The sequence below is a fragment of the Natrix helvetica genome, assembly GCF_964273705.1.
Source record: "Natrix helvetica genome assembly, chromosome: 4".
Lineage (NCBI taxonomy): Eukaryota > Metazoa > Chordata > Lepidosauria > Squamata > Natricidae > Natrix > Natrix helvetica.
This window is the reverse complement of record NC_138550.1, coordinates 8788821-8812526: the sequence shown is the minus strand read 5'-3', so window position 1 is coordinate 8812526 and position 23706 is coordinate 8788821. Positions and strand designations below refer to the sequence as shown.

Genomic DNA, 23706 nt, shown 5'->3' with positions numbered 1-23706 from the left:
AATTTTACATCACTGAACATTGTTCTAAGTTCATTATACATATGACACAGAATTATAAATGTAATGCACACTAAACTGATTAACTTTCTCTTTCCTAAACTTCTATATGGCTTGCATAAATAAAAAAGTTAGGCAAGAAAAAGTAAATGACCAGATATAGAATAGTTGGTACCTGCTCAACAGCAGTAACTGTGAGAGGAATCTAGGAGTCCGAAAGGTAAAGGTTCCCATTGCACACATGTGCTAGACTCCCGACTCTAGGGGGCGGTGCTCATCTCCATTTCAAAGCCGAAGAGTTAGCCCTTCCGAAGACATCTCCATAGTCGTTTGGCCGGCATAACTAAACGCCAAAGGCGCACAGAACGCTGTTATATTCCCACCAAAGGTGGTCCCTATTTTTCTACTTGCATTTTTACCTGCTTTCAAACTGCTAGGTTGGCAGAAGCTGGGACAAGTAACGGGAGCTCACTCTGTTACACGGCACTAGGGATTCGAAGCGCCGAACTGCCGATCTTTCTGATCGACAAGCTCAGTGTCTTAGCCACTGAGCCAACACATCCCTGCCTAAAAGTCATAGTCATCACTTAAGTATGACCGAGCAGTGTGTGGCAGGCGCCAAAAAAGTCAACACAATTCTAGGCTTCATTAACAGTGGGATATTATCAGGTCACAGATTGTTGGGGACAATATGCTGACTCTATAAACCGCTTAGAGAGGGCTGTAAAGCACTGTGAAGTGGTATATACGGTAAGCCTAAATGCTATTGCTATCAGTGTTAATATCACTTTATACTGCTTTGGTAAGACCACACTTGGAATACTGTTTCCAATTTGGGTGACTGTGATACAAAAAAGATGCCGAGACTTGGAAAAAGTGCAGAAAGGAGAAGCAAAGGTGATTATTAAAGAGCTGGAGGCTAAAACATATGAAAAACGGTTGAAGGAATTGGGTATATACAGTATCTAGTTCATGAAAGGAAGCGGTGGCAGGATAGCAGTCTTCCAATATTTGAGAGGCTGCCACAAAGGGGAGAGGATCAATCTATTCTCCAAAGTACCTGAAAACAAGACGAGAAGTAATGGATGCACCTTAACAAACAGAAATCCAACCAAGAATTAACAACTAATTTACTGTCAGTGAGAACAAATGATCAGTGGAATGGCTTGCCTCCAGAAGTTCTAGGTGCTGTTTTTAAGAAGAGACTGGGCAGCCATCTCAGATATGCAACTCAGAGGGAACAAATTATAAACTTTATAATAACTTGGATGCAAAATTTAAAGAAACAATCCTAACACAACAATGGCAATAATTACAGAAGAAATCTATTAAGTCCATCACAGGTTGCAACTCAAGAAGGAAGATGTACAAAACATTCTATAGATGGTACACAATTCCACCAATAATTGTCAAGGAAGCCAAATTATATAGAAATAAATGCAATGAGATTAATTGTCAAGAGAGCCAAATTATATAGAAATAAATGCAATGAGACAGAAGGAACATTTTAATATTTTTAGACGTGTAAAAAAAAACCTCAGAAGTTCTGGAAAGAAATACACAGCACTATTTGAAGAATTTTAGAAATCAAATTTCAAATAAAACCTCAATTCTTCCCATTAGGGATAATTCCAAAACAAAAAAGTATCACCAATTACTAAGATTTATGTTCGCAGCTGCATGGATAAAGTTAGCAGAAAATTGAAAAAGAGATATGTTAACAATGCTACTATACTGGGAACTTAAACTAGGAGAATATCCAGTAATGGCAAAATGAAAAAGAACAAAACCTATATTCAGACATTTAATCAAATTTAAACAATAACAGCTTCCATATACTCTATATATTATACACTAAATATAAATATGTAGAATATGATTTTAAAGAGGAAATAGTAACTAAAGAAGTAAAATTAGAAATACAAACAGAAAATAATGTCCCAAATGTGCTTTTTCAAGAGGCAACTGGACTTTCTGGTTTTTCTTTCATAAAATAATGGTTTATAAATATTGTACATCAGCCAGAATGTACAATGAAGGGGAAGTTGTAAGCTAAATATTTATCCATCATGTTTTAACAAGTTTTTTTTCTTTTGTATTTTTAACCAAAAAAAAAAAATGAAGAATTCGGCACTTAGCTCAGGAATTCAAACCCTTTCTTATATTGTTAAAATTAACATGCTTTGTCTTTTAAGCTTAATCATTATCAATGACAATGAGAACTGTACAATCTTAGGGATCTCCTTCGCCACTTACTAATATTATATTTCTACATACTTTTTCCCCCTTTTCTCTTTTTACTTCCTCTTTTTCTTCTGTTTAAAAAAATAAAATCAAACAAGAATTTAAAAAAAAGAACTTGGCTTTTCTCTAAGGCAGACCTAGTAGAACCCATGACACATGAGCTATTCTGTAATAAATAACAATATTTTATCAATTAGTCATAGGGCATCTGAAAATGCAAAATACACAAAAAAAAGGCCATGGTAACAAAGCAACTGTGGCAAGAAAGGTCATAAAATGGAGCATTTAATGAAACACGGTGCAGTGGTTAAAATGCAGTACTGCAGGCTACTTCTGCTGACTGCTGGCTGCCTGCAATTTGGCAGTTCAAATCTCACCAGGCTCCAGGTTGACTCAGCCTTCCATCCTTCCGAGGTGGGTAAAATGAGGACCCAGCGGTATATAAGTCTAAGTGCTATTGCTAAGTGCTATTAACAACTGTCTTGCTTAGAAAGAGAAAATGTGTCATAAATCAAGGACTCCCTGTAATCTATTTCCAGTTGATCTGATTTAACTCTAGTTAACTCATCAAGCCAAACTGGTCAGTTGTGGGAGGGAAAACAAAAGCAAAATAATGTACTGGAGAAGGAAAGCAGCAAGTTGGTCTGTTTGTTTTGAAAACAGTCTCTGGTAAACCCACCAGCCTGATTATCATCACCAAAATCTTTGAAGACAGATGTTAATGGCTGACAACTTTATTCCCACTGAGGCAGCTCAAATTTAACATGGGTGGAATATCCATCAAAACAATTTCTTTAAAAAAAAAATCTGGAATCAATTAAGATGAGGGGGAAGTTTCCAAAAAGGCCACCCATTAATAAACACAAAATAATTTGTGTCTGCTGTCTTGTTTGTGATAATTTTTTATTGCTACCTCAGTTTCAGATGTCGTGGTAATGACTTCCACATTCTGATTAAAAGATGAATTGAAGCCACATGTTAAAAGACTCTCACCAAAAGTGCAGGAGTAAGCATAATTTTTGTAGCTACTGAAATACTGACAGCTAAGGAAAGTGCTGCCTGACGAACTATTTTTTTTTAATTACTTAGCCAACTTAGCTCCAAGGTTTCGTAACCTGAAGCAATCAGCCATTGTAATAGCTCCTAATTGAATTCCTTCAAAAGAAAATTAGCTAACCCTTCAATGAGAGAATATCAGATTATGACATCTATCAAAGGCAGTCAGTGTGCTTCTGGGATAAGGAAAAAGACCCAACAAATTTCTCTTATTTGTTATTCTTTTTTTTTTGTCACCGCAAATTAGCCAAAGTTTAGGTTTAAAGAAGGTAACAACTATTTTGCGTTAGAGAAAAGGAAATAACAGCCATATTGTCCAGGACGTCAGGATAAAAATGATGGGCAGCATGAAGAGAGAAGCAAATAGTATGTATTTATCTGTCTCTCTCTTTCTCATTCTTGGTTGCAGCAGGGAATTCCCAAATACATTAAGCAGATTTTTATCAGATGACTTTATTTGCCTTTCCTATAAAGAACTGAATATTTCCAATGGTGATTGCTGGGAAGATAGGCATAAGAAGGGAAAAGGTAATCCATTGTGCATTTTAATACGCATCCACCCACCTAGTTTATATTTGTCAAATTAATGCAACCACATCAATAGAATTAATTAAGCAAAATTTAAATACCGATCATTGTTTGCATTTTTCTGAACTGTGTTGCAATTCTCGGTCAAATGTTGTGCATGGAATATGAATACATTGGAAATAATTTATGTCATTTGTTCCATTATGAGAAATTGCTTGCAAAAAATGTATATGTTAGGAGAAACGGATCTGAAAATGTTTACACGATTTTCGTGGGAGAAACTTTCGTGCGACATTAAAATAAAAAGAAAATATTAAAATGAGAGATACTCAAGTTAACACACTCATTTATCATTTATAGACTATTAAAGACTGAAGACCAGAAAATACTGTGCAATTGTCAGCCTCCCCCCATCTGCCTAATTTTCTCTGCTGCCATTATCAACTCCACCTTGAAGCATTATTTGTCTGTAATAGACTAAATATTTGAAGATTTCATTAAGGGCTAAGGCAGTGATGGCTAACCTTTTCCAGACCAAGTGCTCAAAGGACACGTGTGTGCGCGAACGAAAGTGTGTGCACGCAAGCCCCCAAAATGCAATGCACGAGCAGCCTCCCATTCATGTGCCCCGCCCCATGAATGCATGCACCCCATATGTCTGTGCCCCCTATGCATCCCACCCCTTTGCTCATGCACGCCCTCGCATGCACCCCAACCTCCCTCTCATGCCTCTGCCTGTGCCCCACTCCTCGCGCATGTACAGCCGAGACCCAAAGACCAGCTGGCCGGCAGGAGGCGCGAACACATGTGGTGGAGCTGAGCTGGGGCAACGTCTTGTGTGCCCACAGAGAAGGCACTACATGCTACCTCTGGCACGCCTGCCATAGGTTTGCCAACACTGATCTAGTGCCATCCACGTATTTTGGCACCTCTTTTTGCATTATGCTTGTGAAATAAGAGTAACTGCAATTCAGCAACTTTCCAGATTCAGAGGTCGATATCCTCCTCATCTAGAAAGACACTTTTTAATCCTTGCACTGATGTCTTGATAGCTTACATACCAAACCCACACAATATTTGGATTTAACATTTAATCCTATTTTTTCACGCTTAAAAACACCTCATATTTACAAGGTATGATGCTCGCCTGCAACAAAAAGATAGAACAAGTTGTAATTACTGTGAGCCAATCTCAAGTGTGCTTTCCAAGTGCATGTTGTAACCATCGTTAAGGTTCTTTAATAACTAACTAATAACTTTAATTAACAACTCCAAGCCTTCTGTAGCTTCTGAACAATTTTGGCGGAATATTTAAGGAGAAACATTGAACATAGTGACAAGCATGTATAAGAGGAAGAACTAACATACCAAAACTGAATGTCAGATGTTTTATTATTTATTTTGTTATTTATTTAAGATCCCAAATTTTTAAACAATTTGTGATTTTTTAATGTACCAAATCTGACCTACTAAATATATTCTTATAGATGTCTACGTCAAAACATTAGCAATGCATATAGGCAATAAAAAAAGATAAAGGTAAAGACTTCGCCTATCCAGTCGTGCTCATCTCCATTTCTTGGCCAAGGGAGACAGCATTGTCCAAATACACTTCCAAGTGGTCAGCATGACTATATGCCGAGGCACACAAAATGCCGTTACTTTCCCACCGAAGTGGTACCTATTTATCTACTCACATTTGCATGCTTTCAAGCTGCTAAGTTAGCAGGAGCCGGGACAAGTAACAGTAGCTCATCCTGTCCCAGGGTACTTGGGTATCGAACTGCCAGCTTTCTGGGTCGACAAGCCCAACATCTTAAGTGCTAGGCCTCCACAACCCCAATACAGGCAATAACTTCCACCCAATTCTATTCTAATTCTGAATTTTATCTCCCAACCCAAGGTTAAGAAATCTCAGTTTCTTAATAAAGTAAAAACATTTTTTAAAACAATATTATAACAATTATTTAAAACATAAGTTTTCAAATAAACTCAAACTGAGTGGATTTGAATGAAATTCAATGTAGAGAAAAGTAAAGTCCTACACTTAGGTAAGAAAAATCAAAAGTACACATATAAACTGGGTGAAACCAGGCTTAATAGTAGCGACTGTAAGAAGGATCTTGGAGTCTTAGTGGACAACCAATTAAATATGAGCCTGCAGTGTGCAGCGGCAGCCAAAAAAGCCAATGCAATCCTAAATTGCATTAACAGAGGGATACAATCAAGATCAAATGAGACCACACCTAAAGTACTGTATTCAGTTTTGGTCACCACAAGATGTTGATACTCTAGAAAAAGTGCAGAGAAGAGCAACCAGGATGATTAGGAGACTGGAGAATTAACATATGAAGAACAGTTGCAGGAACTGGGCATGGTTAGTCTAGTGAAGAGAAGGACCAGGGGAGACATGATAGCATCTTCCAATATTTGAGGGGCTGCCACTGAGAGGAAGGCGGTCAAGCTATTTTCCAAAACACCTGAAGGCCAGACAAGGAATAATGGAAGGAAACTGACCAAGGAGAGATTCAACCTAGAAATAAGGAAGAACTTTCTGACAGGGAGAACAATCAACCAATGGAACAGAAGTTGCCTTCAGAAGTTGTGGGGGCTTCATCACTTGAGACCTGGACGGCCATTTGTCAGAAATACTGTTGGGAGGGGGGGTTGGACTGGATGACCTATAAGGTCCCTTCCAACTCTGTTAATATGCTATCTGAATCTAGGATTCTTTTTTTTTTTTCTTAAATAGGACGAAGGCTTGTCTTTCCTTTTATAGAACAAGTAAAAGGGAGTTTTGCAATGCCAGACTCCTTGAAAATGGAACTGCCTTCCATCAAGTTTGACTTTTACAATCTTTGGTAGAGCCAACCTTCTCCCCACCCCCAACTAACCATTAATGAAGACCTAAGGAGTTTCTCAATGAAGATACAAAACTCAAATGGTCAGCCTCCCCACCTGTCAATTCCAAAAGCTGTTTACATAACAGGCCTGAATTCCCACAGGTTCAACTTCAGTATTCTGTGATCAGTTTTTTTTTTTTAATTGACTTTCTTACTTAAATCGTCAATTTTCTGAGAGACTTGGGACAACGCTGGGAGAAGACTGATGTTTTCTGTGTTAAAAGCAGGAACAAAATTAAGGCTTATTATATCTCAAGAGCGTGTAAATGCTGCGGTCAAAAGTATTTTAAAATAACCAGCAGAAGAGAACACACGGCTGAACTACGGAACCCTTGACCCAAAGAGCATCATGGTATTAGTACCGTATGTCAATTAATAATTCATCATTTTCAATTATTAAATGACATACTAAGTAAAATGCAATATAAATTTTGAATTCAAAAAAAAAAATCAGAGGGCAATTCTGAAAGTTGGTCCAAGCTAAACTTGTGGAAGGTTAACTCTCTAAAATGTATCAGAAGGAGGAAGGAGCTATACCTCTTCTTGTAAGCATACATATCTGGTTATAAGCACACACAATCAAATTTACAGATGTATTTGTTTTCAATGAACATTTTCTATTCTGGTTTCACAATAGCAGACTGCTTTCCAAGCAAGGGAATTGGCAGTTTTACCCTGGAGGCAGGAAATCAAAACTACTGTGTGCCTCTTTGTTGGGAAGGAAAAATGAGGTAATATCATCAGTGAAGAAATGTGTTAGAACCAGCTTTATTCCAGTGAAGACTGGCTAAAAAAAGGAAACTCAAAGCAGGAAATCAGAGAGAGATGCATCAGGTAGATTTTATTACAGATGGAAAGGTTGCCACTTCAATTTTTCTTATTTCAAGCTAGGCGTTCCCAAACAGAAACTAGCTAAAGAGCTATCTTTATTTAGAAGTAATGAATTGTCAAACATTCACATTTCAGTGACATCCGAGACAAAAGCTACGTTGTTCTCTCAAGGAAGGTCGCTTCCCAACTTTTTCCTCAGTGAGGTCTATGATTTGTAAATATGTTGGGTTTTCTTTTCTACTGTAGAATTTTGAAGATTTGTAGTTGTTGTTATTGTTGTTTTTCAAACCTAGAAGGGATAGCTTTGCTACAAGTCTTGCAATTTTTATTTTATAGGTTTAATTGTTATTTTAATTGTTACTAGAGCACTGCACACCAGAACAACTAGACACAAGAAGAGTTTTTTCCCAAACGCCATCACTCTGCTAAACAAATAATTCCCTCAACACTGTCAAACTATTTACTAAGTCTGCACTACTATTAATGTTCTCATCATTCCTATCACCCATCTCCTCCTACTTATGATGTAACTTTGTTGCTTGTATCCTTAGGATCTATATTGATCGTTTCCTAGTATGATTTGATTGCTTTTTTGTACCCTATGACTATCATTAAGTGTTGCACCTTATGATTCTTGACAAGTGTATCTTTTCTTTTATGTACATCGAGAGCATATGCACCAAGCACACTTGGCCAATAGAGAATTCTATTTTATTCTATTCTATTCTATCTATTCTATCTATTCTATCTATTCTATTCTATTCTATTCTATTCTATTCTAGTCTAGTCTAGTCTAGTCTAGTCTAGTTTATTCCATTCCATTCCATTCTACATTCTATTCTATTCTATTTATTCTACATTCTATTCTATTCTACATTCTATTTTATTCCTTGTTTGGGAAACTCATCATAGCAGAATATATCCATGATGCAACAGGAGAAACATCAAAATTAAACTACAAAGCGTACCTAGTCCGCCTGAATCATTGTTCAGACACACCTTTAGTATATTTGAAGTTGGTCAGAAAACTCTGAATGTTTTGCTCATATTCTCAATGCACGATCAAGTATAGTAGTCAGCACAGACGTAAAATATCATATTGAATATTGCAGTTCGATACGGCACATGCTGTATCTTTTAAAAAAAAAAAATCCTTGACATACATTTCTCTTTGCTTTTCCTTCCTTCTCCATCAAGCGCATGTCGTGCGTTCATTCACTGTAGGAAAAAGAATAAACGCTCAAAAGAACCTCGCTGGGAACACCAGCATTTTTAGATTTAAAATATCTGAAAAGCCTTCCAGGCAAGCTAAAGGGAAAAGCCAGGCTGCCCTGCGTTAAGAACAAAGGAGAGAAAATCTTGAATAATTTCTCTGGCTCCTGTCAGAATTCCGGTCCTGAAGTAACAGATGAGGTTTCCTGGGGCTAACATGCCAATGCCAATTAGCCATGTCAATCTACAAGTACGCCAGCTGCAGGGATCTAACATTATTAGTGTATGAGTTTTAAAACTGAACACATCAGCAACATTAGCAGTTCACATAACTCCTAATTCTTAAAAGTTGCCTCGCAAAAGATTTACTGTGGAGTGGCAGCAACGACCTTAGACTCTGGCCTTTGAGAAGGCAATAGGAGTGCTATTCATTTTCTGTAATTTGATTACACCATGCACTGTTAATCAAATTAGCTCATATTACAAGCCTCCCCCAAAAAGAAAAAAAACTGGATTATCAAGTAATTTTTTTGCTTATGTTTCACAAATCTTTATTTTAAGGGTATCGGTTCGTGGTAGTATTGTCCTTGCTCTGTTCCAAACTGCTTATTCCACAAAACATGAGACGTTTAATATATACATAGCTAACCAATAAGGGCATCAATTTTCAAAGAATAAAATTTTCAAGCTAACGTAAAACATGTTTGCTCTGCGATTGCTTTAAACATATGCATTTCATTTCTAAAGAAAGTTTTCAGCATCGGTGAGCTCCTTGCAAAGTTACCAATATAGTTGAGAGTGAAATCAAAGAGACCAAGGTGACTTATTGCTCACCTAAATTGCAGCTCAATGGAAGGAATTTTTTTAAAAAGTTAGTGAACTAAGATCAATTTATTACAGCCACAAATTACTATGTGTTTATGACTTTCACCAACATTTATACTATGCTCTAACTTCTTGATAGTTGCTACAGCTTCAGTAAGCCAAAATTCATTCCTTACAAGTTAGCAGATTTGATTGTGTTGTCTATTTACTCTTTCTTACACACTTTGCTGTTTCATTTGATTAATTAATTGCAGAATTAACTCATTTCATTGAAATATCCTCAATGTGGATGTACTTGGAACACATTTATTCTCTTCCAGTGCAACCCTGCACATTGTTATTATGATTAACTTTTCAATTAAGGTTCTGGATTAGGACTTGTTAATACATTTAGCTTTATGGTTAAGGCTAGAAATATATTCCACATATAGGTTGAGTAAATGGGGGGGGGGGGGAATATGCAGCCTTGACACACTCCTTGACGCAATCTGTTTCACCATGTTCTTTGACTGACTTCCTGACCTGTATTTATGTTTCCCATGAAGACAATGAGATGTTTTGGTATTCCCGTTTTTCTGAGCACATTCCTTACCTTGACATAATTGACACAATCAAAGCTTTTCTATAAACAACTAGCTGATAACCCAACATAGCCAGGGTATGTATTTATCCCAATCCTGTATTAGAGGGAGCCCCCTTGTGGATTACTGTGAAGCCGTTGCCATGGCAACTCCACTGTGCTGTACAGTAGAAGCCATTTTAAGGCACAACAGGCTGTATCTTAACAGAACTTGAATCCAAAATGCGCACCGTCACTATCAAAAGTACTGTGACTTGAGATTATAGATATAATTCGGTCCTTTTCATTTCAGCGGCCCAGGTGTTCCTGAGTTATGCTGAAACACACACACACACACGGACACGGACACACACACACCGAGGGTTGTTAGGGGTGTCTTAGCAGCACACAGTATGTTTCCAGAGAGTAAGTCATCTGTGCACCAAGTTTGGTTGAAATTGCAGAGTTATGCTGGGACACGGACACGGACGGACGGACGGATGGACGGACGGACAGACACACACACACTGGTCTTGTTGTATTCGGGTCTTTTCCCGTGTAAAATCTTACACGGGAAAAGACCCGAATACAACAAGACCAGCATACCTACACCCGTGAAAATCTACGAAAACAAACATACACACACACACTCTCTCTCTCTCTCTCTTTACTGACTACTTTTTGGGATCATGGTCATTCAATGAAGAGATCACCTAGGAAATCGTGGTCATTAAACGAGTAGATCACCTCGAGTGAGATGGGCAAAACCATCAATGATAGGCATTCTTATAAAGTTCCATGCTACGTAGAGCTTTAAACTCTATTTAAATTTAAACATTTAATTGTACCCTGGAGTATATGTGGAGTCAGTGCAGCACACACAGTTACATGGATGTATTGTGGCACATCCAAAATGCACATGTCACTGTTCTCTGAACTAGCAGATGATTCACCAGAAAGCAGATTTAATAGAATTTGGACTCTTGTCTTCCTCCGGTGGCTTTCTAGTCATCTCTTGAGCCACTTCATTTCCTAAATCTCCACCATGAACAAAGGGACCCTCAAGGATCAACAGCTACACCAAGTCTGCCTAGATGTCATTTAATCCAAAGCCACTGTTGCCTGCTCATTTCAAGCAGCAACTAAAACCATAGGGCATTTGAGCTTCAGGAATTATCCAAAGTTTCCTCAGAAGCCATACACAGTCCATCAGCATCTGGGACAGACTGATCGCATAGGTCCCTCCTCCCTGCTGTGGGGAACAGCCTCAGAAAACTCCAAGGTTAACATGGGGTAATCTATCCCCAGTAAGATGACAACACGCACAAAATCAAAAATCACATTGCCACTGCCCTAAGGTGCAAAACTGTTCTAACTGTATGACCCAACCACAACATTTGGCCTTGAATGTCGCTGCAGATGAGTATGTTGCTTCAGATGTGGGGCACATCTGCATATGCAGAACAAGTTGGCATCAAGTACGCTTAGTGACAGGTGGTCTCAAACCTACACCAATTGAGAAAATATATCCTCTCGCTGTCATTACCCCACTTATGGATAGAACTAGCAGCAGATGCTGAGAGAACTAAGCAAGAGAATGATCCTTGACATCCTCTGAACAGACATATGCCCCAAGCCTGTTGACTCAGATCTAGGAACAAATGTCATTTCCATGGCAAAAACAAACACAGGGGGGTACACAAGAACAAACTCCAATTAAAAGATGGAGGAAGGAGACCATCGAGCAAGGGATAACATTAAAGGAGGATACGACTGAAGGATCTGACCTCCCTTATACTACCTGGAAGACCCAGAATAGGTTGAGAGTTGGGAGTGCCTAAATGTAAAACCAATATACTCAAGTGGAGGCTCTTAACGGGTAACAACACACTGTGTGAACGTGGAGAGACACAGAGCTTGGTCCATGTGCTGGTATGTCAACTGCTACCAGAAACATGTACCAATAATGGCTGATTTTTGGCCAACAACAAAGCCAAGAAGGGGGCTTCATTTTGGCAGTTTAAAGTCTGAACTAGACACGGAAGAAGAAGAAAAAGCCACCATGTGCTGGAACGATAACGTGGATCACGGTCATGGCAGTCATGAGCTACCAAGCTAAGTGAAAACAGGTTGAAATCCATAACCATAACCCAGCCTGAAGAACTCACCTACCAGCCTTGGCAAGAAAACGTAGAGCACATTCAAAATGAACTTTTCTCAAGGCAAATCAAAACATTCTAAAGTTACGTATTTTTAAAAAAGAAAACTAAAGTGAGAAAATGTGCTTTGCGTAAATAATAAACGCAGAGGCAGCAGATACAAATTTGTTTAAAACTTCCCTTGCTGGGCGAGCACTTTATCATTGTAAGAAAGATGATGACCGCAACTTTTCTCTCAAAGAACTGCCTCCCAAAACTTCCAAACAGGCTAAACCCATTAATACGTAACAGGGATACGGGTTTTTGTTTCAGACATTCTGTTAGCTTTATTCCCAGTTCATTGTTTTATAGAAGTTCAATTATTCTATGTCAGGGGTGTCAAACGCAAGGCCCAGGGGCCATCCTGGAAACAGCAAAGGACCAGCCGGCGGTGCCTTTGCCAGTCAAAACGGAGCTCGGGAGGTACGTTTTCGCTGGCAGAGGGTTGCAGGAGGCCGTCGCAGCCGAAAACAGAGCTCGGGAGCCCATTTTCGCTGGCAGAGCACTTGGGCCACCACAGGCACCCCCGATACGAATGACATTGAGCTGGCCACGCCCATTCCAGCCCCCCAGGGTCAAACACAACCCTGACACGGCCCTCAATGAAATCGAGTTTGACATCCCTCTTCTATGTGTTTTATTAACTGTTTTGAAAGCTTCAAGCTAGGAACTACAAAAAAGATTAATAAAGAAATGTGCACATTTCAAATTATTCCACTAAATAACACTACTGACACACAATGCTTTCCGTGCTATTCTTTCCCACCTGATTTTTTTCCCTTTGGGTTTAAATTTGTGGGATCTTCTATGGTGTATTTCCTCCATTTTTTTTTGACAGCTTTTTTTTTACCTTCTGTGTCTTTTACTTTCAAGAGTGATCTTAGGTCCACTTTTCCTATCTTATCAGATAAAAATAACTGCTGTGATCACATATCATTTTCTCCTCTAGCTGGAATCTGGGTTTCTCTTTGATCTCAATATATCTTTAGAAGGATCATCTTATATACATATATGTTACCAATACATCTCTTTTCTGGCCATCTTAAAAATGTCTTGCCGTCAACATGTGCCATCCAAAATAGATTTGGAAAGACTTGTGAACGTTTGTCCAGTCTCCAGTACCAGTGACTATCATTTTCAGTTCCTCGGTATTGCAGAAATGTTGATTCATTGATTGCAACTGGTTGAGATGCTACAGTCCACATTCCTCCCTACGTTAGATCTAGTATTAGTTTACACAAATCTTTTTGTACTGGTTCCTGGTGAGATCATTGGCTGTTTTCTTCAAACCAAAGACCAAAAGATATCTACCTACTTCAAGAATGGGGAACCTCTACTGGCCCAGGTAACTCTCAGTGGTCTCAACTACCCCAGAAAATCAAGGAAAGATACTAAGAATCATCCAGCTTAGATCTGGCTGGGGGGGCCGCAATGGAAACAGTGAAGGTCCGGCCATGGTGCGTCTGTCAGCAAAAACTGGGGGAGGGGGGAGGTCCGCTCAGGGGCAATCCATTTTCACTGGCAGAGGGCTGCAAGAGGCCGTTGTGTCTGAAAACAGCTCGCAAGGACTGTGTGTACCCCCCGAGCTCCGTTTTTGCTGGCAGAGGGCTGCAGGAGGCCATCGCGGCTGAAAACGGAGCTTGGGAACCTTTTTTCGCTGGCAGAGCATTGAGGCCACAGGCGCCCCCGACACGAGTGACATCAAGCTGGCCACAACTACCCTGGCCCTGCCCACACCAGCCCTGATGCGGCCCTCAATGAAATTGAGTTTGACATCCGTGTTATAGACCATCATTCACTTGAGTAAAAAACTACATGTCTAAATTTTATTGTGTTTAAGCATGTGGAGACAGGGAAAACCTGGTTCAAGTAACTATGAAAACTCATAAAGTGACTTTGGGACAGTCTTTGTCTCTCAGCACAACATACTCAGCACAACCAGCCCCACTAGGTTGCTGTTGCCAAGAAAAAGTGAAAGAAAAAGAATTATGTATACATTCTTGGGCTTCTATGGGAAACAAAAAATATATATTGAACAAATTAAAAAATAAACATCCTGCAGTGCTTATATTAAACTTAGATTTTACTTTAAGACTGTTATGTTATAACGGGCAGATATATTCCATTATAATAATAAAGGGGGGAAACCCTCCCATTTTAGAACTAAACCTCAACTCATTTTAATATCACTTTTTATTCAGTATTACATGGGAAAGCAGATATGCAACCTATGAGAAACACATCAACATCCAAAATCAGAATTGAGGCAATATTTTCGTTGGCTAATTCAATGTTTAGAAAATAGTATTGTTGCTAAGAATTTTTCACCAGTCAAGGTTTGATGGAGTAGGAGGGGACAAAAAAAAAGATGAAAGTTTTTTGTGGTCTTTTGATATGTTTATTGAAAGTTTGGTTCAATGGTTAATGCACTAGGCTAGAAACTAGGAGACCGTGAGTTCTAGTCTCACCTTAGGCAAGAGAGCCAACTAGGAAAGTTTGGACCAGATACACTCTCTCAGCCCAACTTATCTTATATGGTAGTTGTTATGGGGAAAATAAGAGGAGAAAGGACTATTGGGTATATTCGACTTGAGTTTATAAACATAATAAAAGCAGGAAATAAATACATAAATAAAAGTTGATTCATCTTTTGATATGCGGAAGTGTTTTTAAGTCATGTTAACAGCCCTCCCACACTCCCAGGTTAGAATAAATAAATGTTGATCCTCCATTTCTGGAAATGCACAGTCTAGTTGCTAAACAATGAATGGTTTCTGTCATCCTAGGAAGAAAGAGTCGCCCATGGAATAGAAAAACAAATAAAGAACAACTGGACCAGCCTTCTCTAAGTTCTCAGGATTTTTACCCTAAAAATTCCCCAGCCAACGTAGCAACAATTGAAAATTCTGGAAATTAGCTCAAATCCGAAAAATCCTCAGAATTTGGGGAAGACTAGTATTATAGACTTTAGAGTAATAACTCCAGAGGTAATTTAAGTTGTTATATTAATACACAACAATGTTTTTTTAAAAAAAACATCAGTTACCTATGTTGCCTAGCAACTTTATCAATTATCTAGTCATCAGTGGGTATCAGAGATGGTATTCAGCAGGTTCTGACCAGTTCTGGAGAACCAGTAGCAGAAATTTTGAGTAGTTCGGAGAACAGCTAAATACCACTTCTGACTGGCCCCGCCCCCATCTATTCTCTGCCTCCCGAGTCCCAGCTGATCGGGAGGGAATGGGGATTTTGCAGTAACCTTCCCCTGGAGTGGAGTGGGAATGGAGATTTTACAGTATCCTTCCCCCTACCACGCCCACCAAGCCATGCCACGGCCACAGAACCGGTAGTAAAAAAAATTGAATCCCACCACTAGTGGGTACATGGATCTATTTTATCTAAAGAAGGATGCTATGAAATCCAAAACATATTACAGATCATCCTCATTTAACAATTGCTTGTTCAGCAATCTTTCAAATTTGCAAAAGCACTGAACAAGGGGTAGTTATGACTGATCCACAAAAGTTCTGGTCTTCCCAGCACCCCCATGGTCATGTGATTGTGATTTTTCACTCAGCAACTATATCAGATTTCCAGCCACTGCAGTGTCTCACAGTCACATGACTATGATTTGCAACCTTCCCTGCCAGCTTCCCCCAAGCAAAGTCAATGGGGAAGCCAGCGGGAAGTCAGAAATCATGATTGCTTGAAGTCTTACCTTAATGAACCGCACAGTCTTTGCTTGACAATGGTAACCAGGGACCACTGGAATTGCTGTTACTAAGTGCCTGTCAGCCAGATCTCCAGCATGGGGTTTGACTTTGCAGTATGCTTGCTATCAGCTGCCATTGTAACAGGGAGTGGGACATGGCATTTGGGTTGGGGAAGTGAGCTGGAGTGGTGCAGTCCCATGTGAACTGAAAGGGAGGTTTGCTCTCAAGAATTATTTTGCTGCTGAATGGAATTGTTTACACCTGTCAGGACCAACCATCCTAGGTCTCCAGATGGGTGAAGTATCTCAAGATGAGCTTCACACAACATTATACTGGACATTGATTGGATCCTCAGCACTGGACCCTGGGGGGAGGGATCTGGGGAAACTTTCAATCTGTAACTTTCACACGTTTTGAATCAGATCTTGCCTTGCTTTCGCTGCTATCATTTCAACCGCAGTAAAAGTACCCCTTCTCTATCTAAATGGAATTGGAGGTTTTCTTTCTTGGGCTTTGAATGGAGGCAAGTCTGACAGTGCCATAAACACGTAACATCATGCTTTATAAACTATATATGAGATCATTAGCGCAACAATGATATAAGCAATACCTTCATTATTTTCTCGGTTAAGGTAGCCATATCTGAAAAACTTTAAAAGAAACTTTGCTTGTTAAAGTCATATCCTTAAGGCTTTTTGCTTAACTATTGTAAATTATCCATGAACATTTTGTACAAATATTTAACATGACTCATGGGGGCAGGGTGTGGGACAATGATTTTTAACTTTATACCACTTTGTAAAATTATTGTTCCTGTTATTTTTTAACAACATTCTAATCACACAATGCCCTCACAGAATCCAAAGATTATCTTCCTGTCACATCTAAACCAAACTTCTTGTTTTTCATTCAAAGGCTTCCAGCTTCTTACCCACCCCCTTGCCGTCCTGTGTGAATGCATACTTTCAAGAATGCAGATTTCTCATACAATCCGTCTATTTTCTAAGAATTCTATAGCACAGCCCTGTGGTTCTTCTATTCCTACTGGAAGCAAATCTAAGTAAGTATATCCTAAACAACCCTATTATGCAGTTCATTCTAACTTCTTTTCCCTCTTTTCCACCTTGCTGAACACCTAAAGTAACTTCCTTACTTTAAGGATGGAATGGAATGGAATAGAATATGGAAAGGAACAGAACAGAATAGAATAGAATTCTTTATTGGCCAAGTGTGATTGGACACAGAAAGAATTTATCTACAGTGCAAAAGCTCTCAGTGTACATACAAGCAACAAGTGAGAACTCATGATCATAATCATAAAATACAATCATCATAAATCATAAGAATATGCTCTCTGATAGTTCTGGTTTTTTTATTATTGACTTTAATGTGAGTCACACTGTATACTTTTTCTCCAAGCACAATTTATTGTCAACAACTTTAATGATAATTAAATAACCTACTGCTCCCAGAAATCCAATTTGCATTAGATCAGGAGGGCTGGCTGGAAGGCATCGGTTGAAGAAGACTAATACAACAGCCCAGAAACCTTATTTGTCTTTTCAGCTCCAAAAGAAATGTGGATTTGGGCTCTAGGTATCAGTTAAGCCAATGAAGGGACTACATCAAATGGGATGAAAAGAGGAGTCAGTCTATATATTTATACATAGCTTTCATGCTTAGGTATACCGCATTGTAATAGCACTACTTACCAAATTGGCCATGTAAATTGTAAGCAACCCCCGCCTAAAAACCAAAACAAAAAAGACAGAGTAATTATTAGGGCATTCAAAACTCATAGTATTATCATATCAAACACAATGCATTCAAGAATTCTGTCATATTTAAAAGGGAATTCTGTTAACAATCAAAGCAATGGAAATGCCATCTTGTTCCTTCAGTGGTGTTACTATATACCCCGGGTGTAAAACTTGCCGTGTCACGTTGATGTCACGTGACGTTTCATGACTTAATTTTTGCCTTTGCGGAGTTGGTGTGGGTATGGTCTGCGCATGCCACATCCTGCCCACTGTTTTGACCAAGGCTTCCCGAGCGCATTAAGCAAACTCCTTGTCCGGACAAAAACCCCTTTTATTAATTTGCTGTGAATTCTGCTCATTCATATCCAGGAAAGTCTTTCAGGGGAGGATTTACAGTCACAGACCTTATCTGGGTTGGAGAGCTGCAGAACCTGGCAAGGAGTCTCGGAGAGTCAGGAACCAATTAAGCGAACTAATTGTCTCCTGCAAACTCCACTCCCCTCTCGCTCCTCTTTTATTTCCTCTGGGGGGAGCCATTCATCGTCCACCTGTGGCTCCAGCTGTTTGTCTGCCTCACTGATGTCTGACTCTGAAGGCAGCTAATACCTGGTATACGGCTCTGGCCCCCTTTCCACCTCTGACACAGTGCCCTCATCAGAGCCTTCCCCAGACTCCAGGACTGGCCCGTGTTCCTCCCCAACCTCCTCACTGTCCGAATCTGCTGCCAGCTGCGCTGGCCACTGGTGGGCCACAACACCCGCAGGTCACCAGTTTAACACCCCTGCTATATACAATAAACCTGCTGGTTGATGTGATCAAACCTGCTGTTGTTATTGTTAATTCTTACTTAAAGAACGCTCAGTAAATACTTAACCCTAAGCTGTACCTGTACGAGTTTTAACACAAAGCGTAAGAATTTGTGGTGGGATGTAGTCTGGAGTCACAGGGGGGGACGGTCTCTTCCCCAGTGGGCAAAGAGACACAGAACTGAAATGTGTGGTGGGCAGAAGAGGGCAAGGACGGATCTTCCCTAGCTATTCACAGAGTGTATCTATAATTATGCAAATAATTGCTTTAGTCTGGCAAGATTCTGTCTGTAGGCGAACAACAGTAAAGAAACTGTTCTTGCTTCCTTCTTGCCTCCACCAGTGGGTGCTCCATCACTGGAGGTTTTGAAGAAGAGATTGGGCAACCATTTGTTTGTTTTCACATACAGAATGCCCTTAGTTTCATCTGGATGGGGCTGGGAAAATTCCCATTGGAAATCTGAAAAGCTGCTGGCAACTTGTGTAGACAACACAGGCATGTATAAAACCGGTAATCTCATTTAAGGTAAGGCAGCTTCTTTTGTTCCCATCTCATGATTTTTATCTTGATACAGTTGCAAAGTTGTCCAATGTATTAAAGTTTATTGCCAAAGATATCCAATTAAGTTCTTAAGACAGATGCACTCTCACAAAACAGGACTTGTGTATTGTAGAATACGATAATAGCAATAGCACTTAGAGTTATATACCACTTTGCAATGCTTTACGCCCTCTCTAAGTGGCTTACAGTGTCAGGATATTGCCTCCAACAATCTGGGTCCTCATTTTGCCGACCTCGGAAGAATGGAAGGCCCAGTCAACCTTGAGCCGGTGAAAATCAAACTGCTGGCAATTGGTAGAATTTGCCTGAAATACTGCATTGTAACCACTGTGCCACTACTGCTCCTTTACAGTAATGCAACACTGTAAACTTTTACAGTTGATAAAAGGAAAGGGGGCAAAATATATTGCACCAACAAATAAGGTAAAGGCTTCCCTGTCCAGTCACGTCCAACTCTAAGGCATGGTGCTCATCTCCACGTCTTGGCCAAGGAAGCCATTATTGTCCAAAGACATTTCTGTGGTCGTGTGGCCAGCATGTCTATATGCAAAAAAGACGTATGGAATGCTGTTACTTTCCCACCGGTGGTACCTATTTATCTACTCCCATTTGCATGCTTTTGAACTGCTGGGTGGGCAGCAGCTGGGGCAAGGAACGGGAGCTTACCCCGTTGCGTGGTGCTTGGGTCTTGACCCAGGCGGTCAGCTTTCCAGCTGACAAGTTCAGCATCTTTAACCACTGAGCCCCCACGGCCCCACCAAGAAGGAAGCATCTACAAATCCTGCACTACAATTCTGCTCCTTCTGGTTCTGTTGAATGCCTCTGTCACTGTGCATTGTATTTCTGCAGAAATCCATCCCATGCTGTATTTCTTCTAAAGAAAAACACCGTTCAGAATGCAGCTATTACAAGGACAAATCTTTGTATACATTGGCTCCAACAGGAGGCAGCTTATATGGCTATTTTTTTTTAACATGAACTTTAATTACATAAAACTGTTTGCAACAGGACTCCTTCAGAAGATAGAATCTAATCTATAAACACAGCCGTTGAAAAAAGTTAAATATAGAAGTTAACCTGTGCAACTAAATCAAACACAAAAAAAAAAAAAATATGGCGACCTCAAACTCATAATCAAATCAAGAAATCGCCAATTTATCCTTTGGACAGCTGACTAAGTGATTGGCCCACAATTCCATATCTGGAACTGCAATGGGGTTGGTGGGAGGGAAGTCTGAAATAACAAAGCATTACAGTTGATGTTTAGATTATGCTTAATCACTCACACCCAACTATTTCCTTCTTTCAACTGAAGTCTGACAGAGAGACCCCGGTGCAAAAGTTCACCGAAAACCAACAAGAACAGCTAAGCTTCAAAATAAGAGGACTGAAAATGCAGGCAGGGGTAGAGAAATTTCAATCCAAACAGAACCCTGGTAGTAAAACTGTAGTGAAAGGATTTGTAGTGAAAACAAATATCTATCACAAGGTATGGTTTACAGATTCCCCATTGGTAAATCCAAGCAACAATTTCAAACAGCTAAAGCCACTTTTGCACAATGTTGGCTCCGCATTGTAAGTAGAATACCACAAAAGATGTATTGAAGGTAGCTATTCGTCTTAGCAATGAAGCGAAATAAGGACTCCCTGAAATACTGAAAAGGGTTGTAGAGTTTGTTTATCAAAACATGAAGTAAGGACAACAATGCACTGAAGTATTGTGTTTGAAATATTAGAAAAACTCGACAATGCTGCATTGTTACATATACATATAATTGCATCTAATAGCGCCCTATTAGCATTGTACATGAATTTTCATTTAAAGATGAACTTGACCTACCTGATATTGTTAGTGTGCCCATTACTTTACGCAAACCAAACTTTGCTGCGGATAACATTGACAGAACATTTACAGGACTACCATCCAAATGATAGATGTATATCTCGTGAATGCGGCCATCGTAGGAGGGCAAATTATGCATTGTAAAAGATTGTTTGGAGGTGGGAGATACTTCCAATGTAATCTACCAGAACCCCTGCATGGATGGCCCCGTGTAGGGCAGACGGGGAGGAAGCTAACCACCAGATTGCAAGAACACAAGTGGGCAGACAGAGGAGGAGAGCCAAACTCATTGGTAGCCTCACATTGCAATGAACAAGGATGCACATTTAATTTTGCTGCACTAAGATTGTCGGCCGAGCAGGTACAAAGATAGCCAGGAAAACGATTGAAGCCTGGGAAATGGGCCCCTTGTCAGTCAACAGGAGTGCTGAATTACCACCAGCCTATCAAATACTTAGGAGCCAAGGGCACGGCAGCCCAAGGAAACGACAGCCAATCAACAGCCCTCAACACACTAATCAGCCAATCAATAGGAAGGAACCACATAAGCACGACCCACAGAACAGCCCAAAGTATGTATTCCGCTAGAGAGAAGTTCTCTGAAGATGGGCTCCAGCACGAGTCCAAAAGCTCAGAAGAGTAGATCCCTGATCCCGGTGACCAACCCAGATTCGATCTCCCATCAGTTGTATAACTGCCTCTCATGGTCTCCTCTGTTAACCGTAATACATTTGTCAGCTAGCAAGTGTATAGCTATAGTGCATATTATTTATAATTTAGAATAGAATAACAGAGTTGGAAGGGACCTTGGAGGTCTTCTAGTCCAACCCCCTGCTTAGGCAGGAAACCCTACACCACTTCAGACAAATGGTTATCCAACATCTTCTCAAAAACGTCCAGTGTTGGAGCATTCACAAGTTCTGGAAGCAAGTTGTTCCACTACCGTGTTTCCCCGAAAATACGACATGTCCTGCTAATAAGACCAGGCCAGGTTTTTGAGGTGGGTGTAAATATACGCCCACTCCCAAAAATAAGCCCTAGTGAAAAGGTGCCGTAGCAAGTACAGGAGGAAGCCCTTCCCTTCCCCGGACACCTCAGCGCTTCTCGGCTCCTTAATCGGATCAGTTGAGCCGATCCAGCTGCCATTCAAAAAACAGCTGATTTGCGGGTGCTACTCAGGCCGTGGCCTCCGGCAAGTGCAGCTACTTTTGCCATCGATTGCAACCACAAAAGCAGCAGGAGGCCAAGTGATGCACCCCACGGGCCTTGCACCAGCCTTCCGAAGGGTACTGTAGCAGCAACTATCCACAATTTTTTTATCATTATTTCGTCCTGACCCACGTGGCCCAGCGAGCCACATGGATCGGGACAAAATAAGGGCAAAACAATTATGGATAGCTGGCTTCTGGAAGGCCAGCGAGTCGCCTGCTGCTTCGGAAGGCCAGCGAGTCGCCTGCTCCTGCCGAGACTGCTTTGGAGAGAGGAGGCAAAGGGGAAGCAATCAGCTTCATCTCGCCCTTGCCCTCAGCCCTCTCTTCGGCTGAGCTCAAGCAGAGAAATGGCCCGCAGGGTTTCAGGAGCAAAGTTGAGGCTGACAGGAGTCAGGGCAGGGGGGAAAGTCCAGTGCGGCCCCAGCGCTCTTCTTTCCTTGGAAACGGGATATTGGGAGTGGGAAACGGCATTCCCAGGAAGGGTGGGTATGTCGGTATGTGTATAAAAAACACAAAGCAAAGGATCCAGGAGCCGCGGATTAAGGAGCTTTGTGAAACGGTACGCCTACACGCAAAATTTGGCGCGGGAGGGAGAAGAGATACTTCCCTCTCTTGGCAGTGTTTTGCTTGAAAATATTTGAGAATCAGACCAGAGACAAGGAAGAATGAGACCTGCGAGGAGATACTGCTGCCTGCAGAGGCACAGACAGAGTGAAGTTCATTGAAGACCTCTCCGGCCAGCCCACAAGACTATCTGAAGGTGGGGGGGGGGGGAGATTTCCTGCACATCGTCAGCGGCGTCTTCTCACAAGGCTTCTTCCGACATCCCCAATTGTATGGATTGCCATGCCTTCCTTTACGGGATGTGGCTTCCCACCTGGGTCGTCGCCATGTCTTGCTCCACACCTCTCACTTCTCCCCCACCCCACCTGCCACCCATCTCGCTAAAGAGATGGTGGGGAAGGGAAGCAGCCTGGATTCTGCTAGCATTGGGGCGGGGTGGGAGGAGTTGGGCTGCGAGACACGCGTCCTACCTAAGACTTGCAGCTCCGTCGTGTTCCTCACTGTTTTGTCCAGGGAAGTTGAACTCGCGAGATTTTTTTTTGCAGGGTGCTTCCCTGGACAAAACAGCAAGCAACATGATGGAGCTGCAAGTCTTGGGTAGGACGCGTGTCTCGCAGCCCAACTCCTCCCACCCGCCCCAATGCTAACAGAATCCAGGCTGCTTCCCTTCCCCACCGTCTCTTTAGCGAGAGGGGTGGCAGGTGGGGTGGAGGAGAAGTGAGAGCTGTGGAGTGAGATGTGGCTTCTCTTGCCGTCTCTTCTCCCCCCCTCGCCAGGCATGGCAGGCTTCCTCTGCAGCTTCCAAGCCGGGGCAGAGAGGAGGCAAAATGTTCACCCCTGGGGATGAATCAGATGCTTCACTGGAGAAACTGCCCCACGCCAGCCCAGGCTTCC

At 41.0% G+C, this 23706-nt stretch overlaps 1 protein-coding gene across 1 annotated transcript in view; it reads right to left on the bottom strand.

Annotated features, from left to right (window-relative positions):
- TMEM135 (transmembrane protein 135) overlaps positions 1-23706 on the bottom strand; it is a 172329-nt gene that overhangs the window by 116002 nt on the left and 32621 nt on the right. The window contains exon 4 of the mRNA XM_081950357.1: positions 17779-17812. Within this exon, the coding sequence (XP_081806483.1) occupies positions 17779-17812 (34 nt within the window). The remainder of the gene's footprint in view (positions 1-17778; positions 17813-23706) is intronic.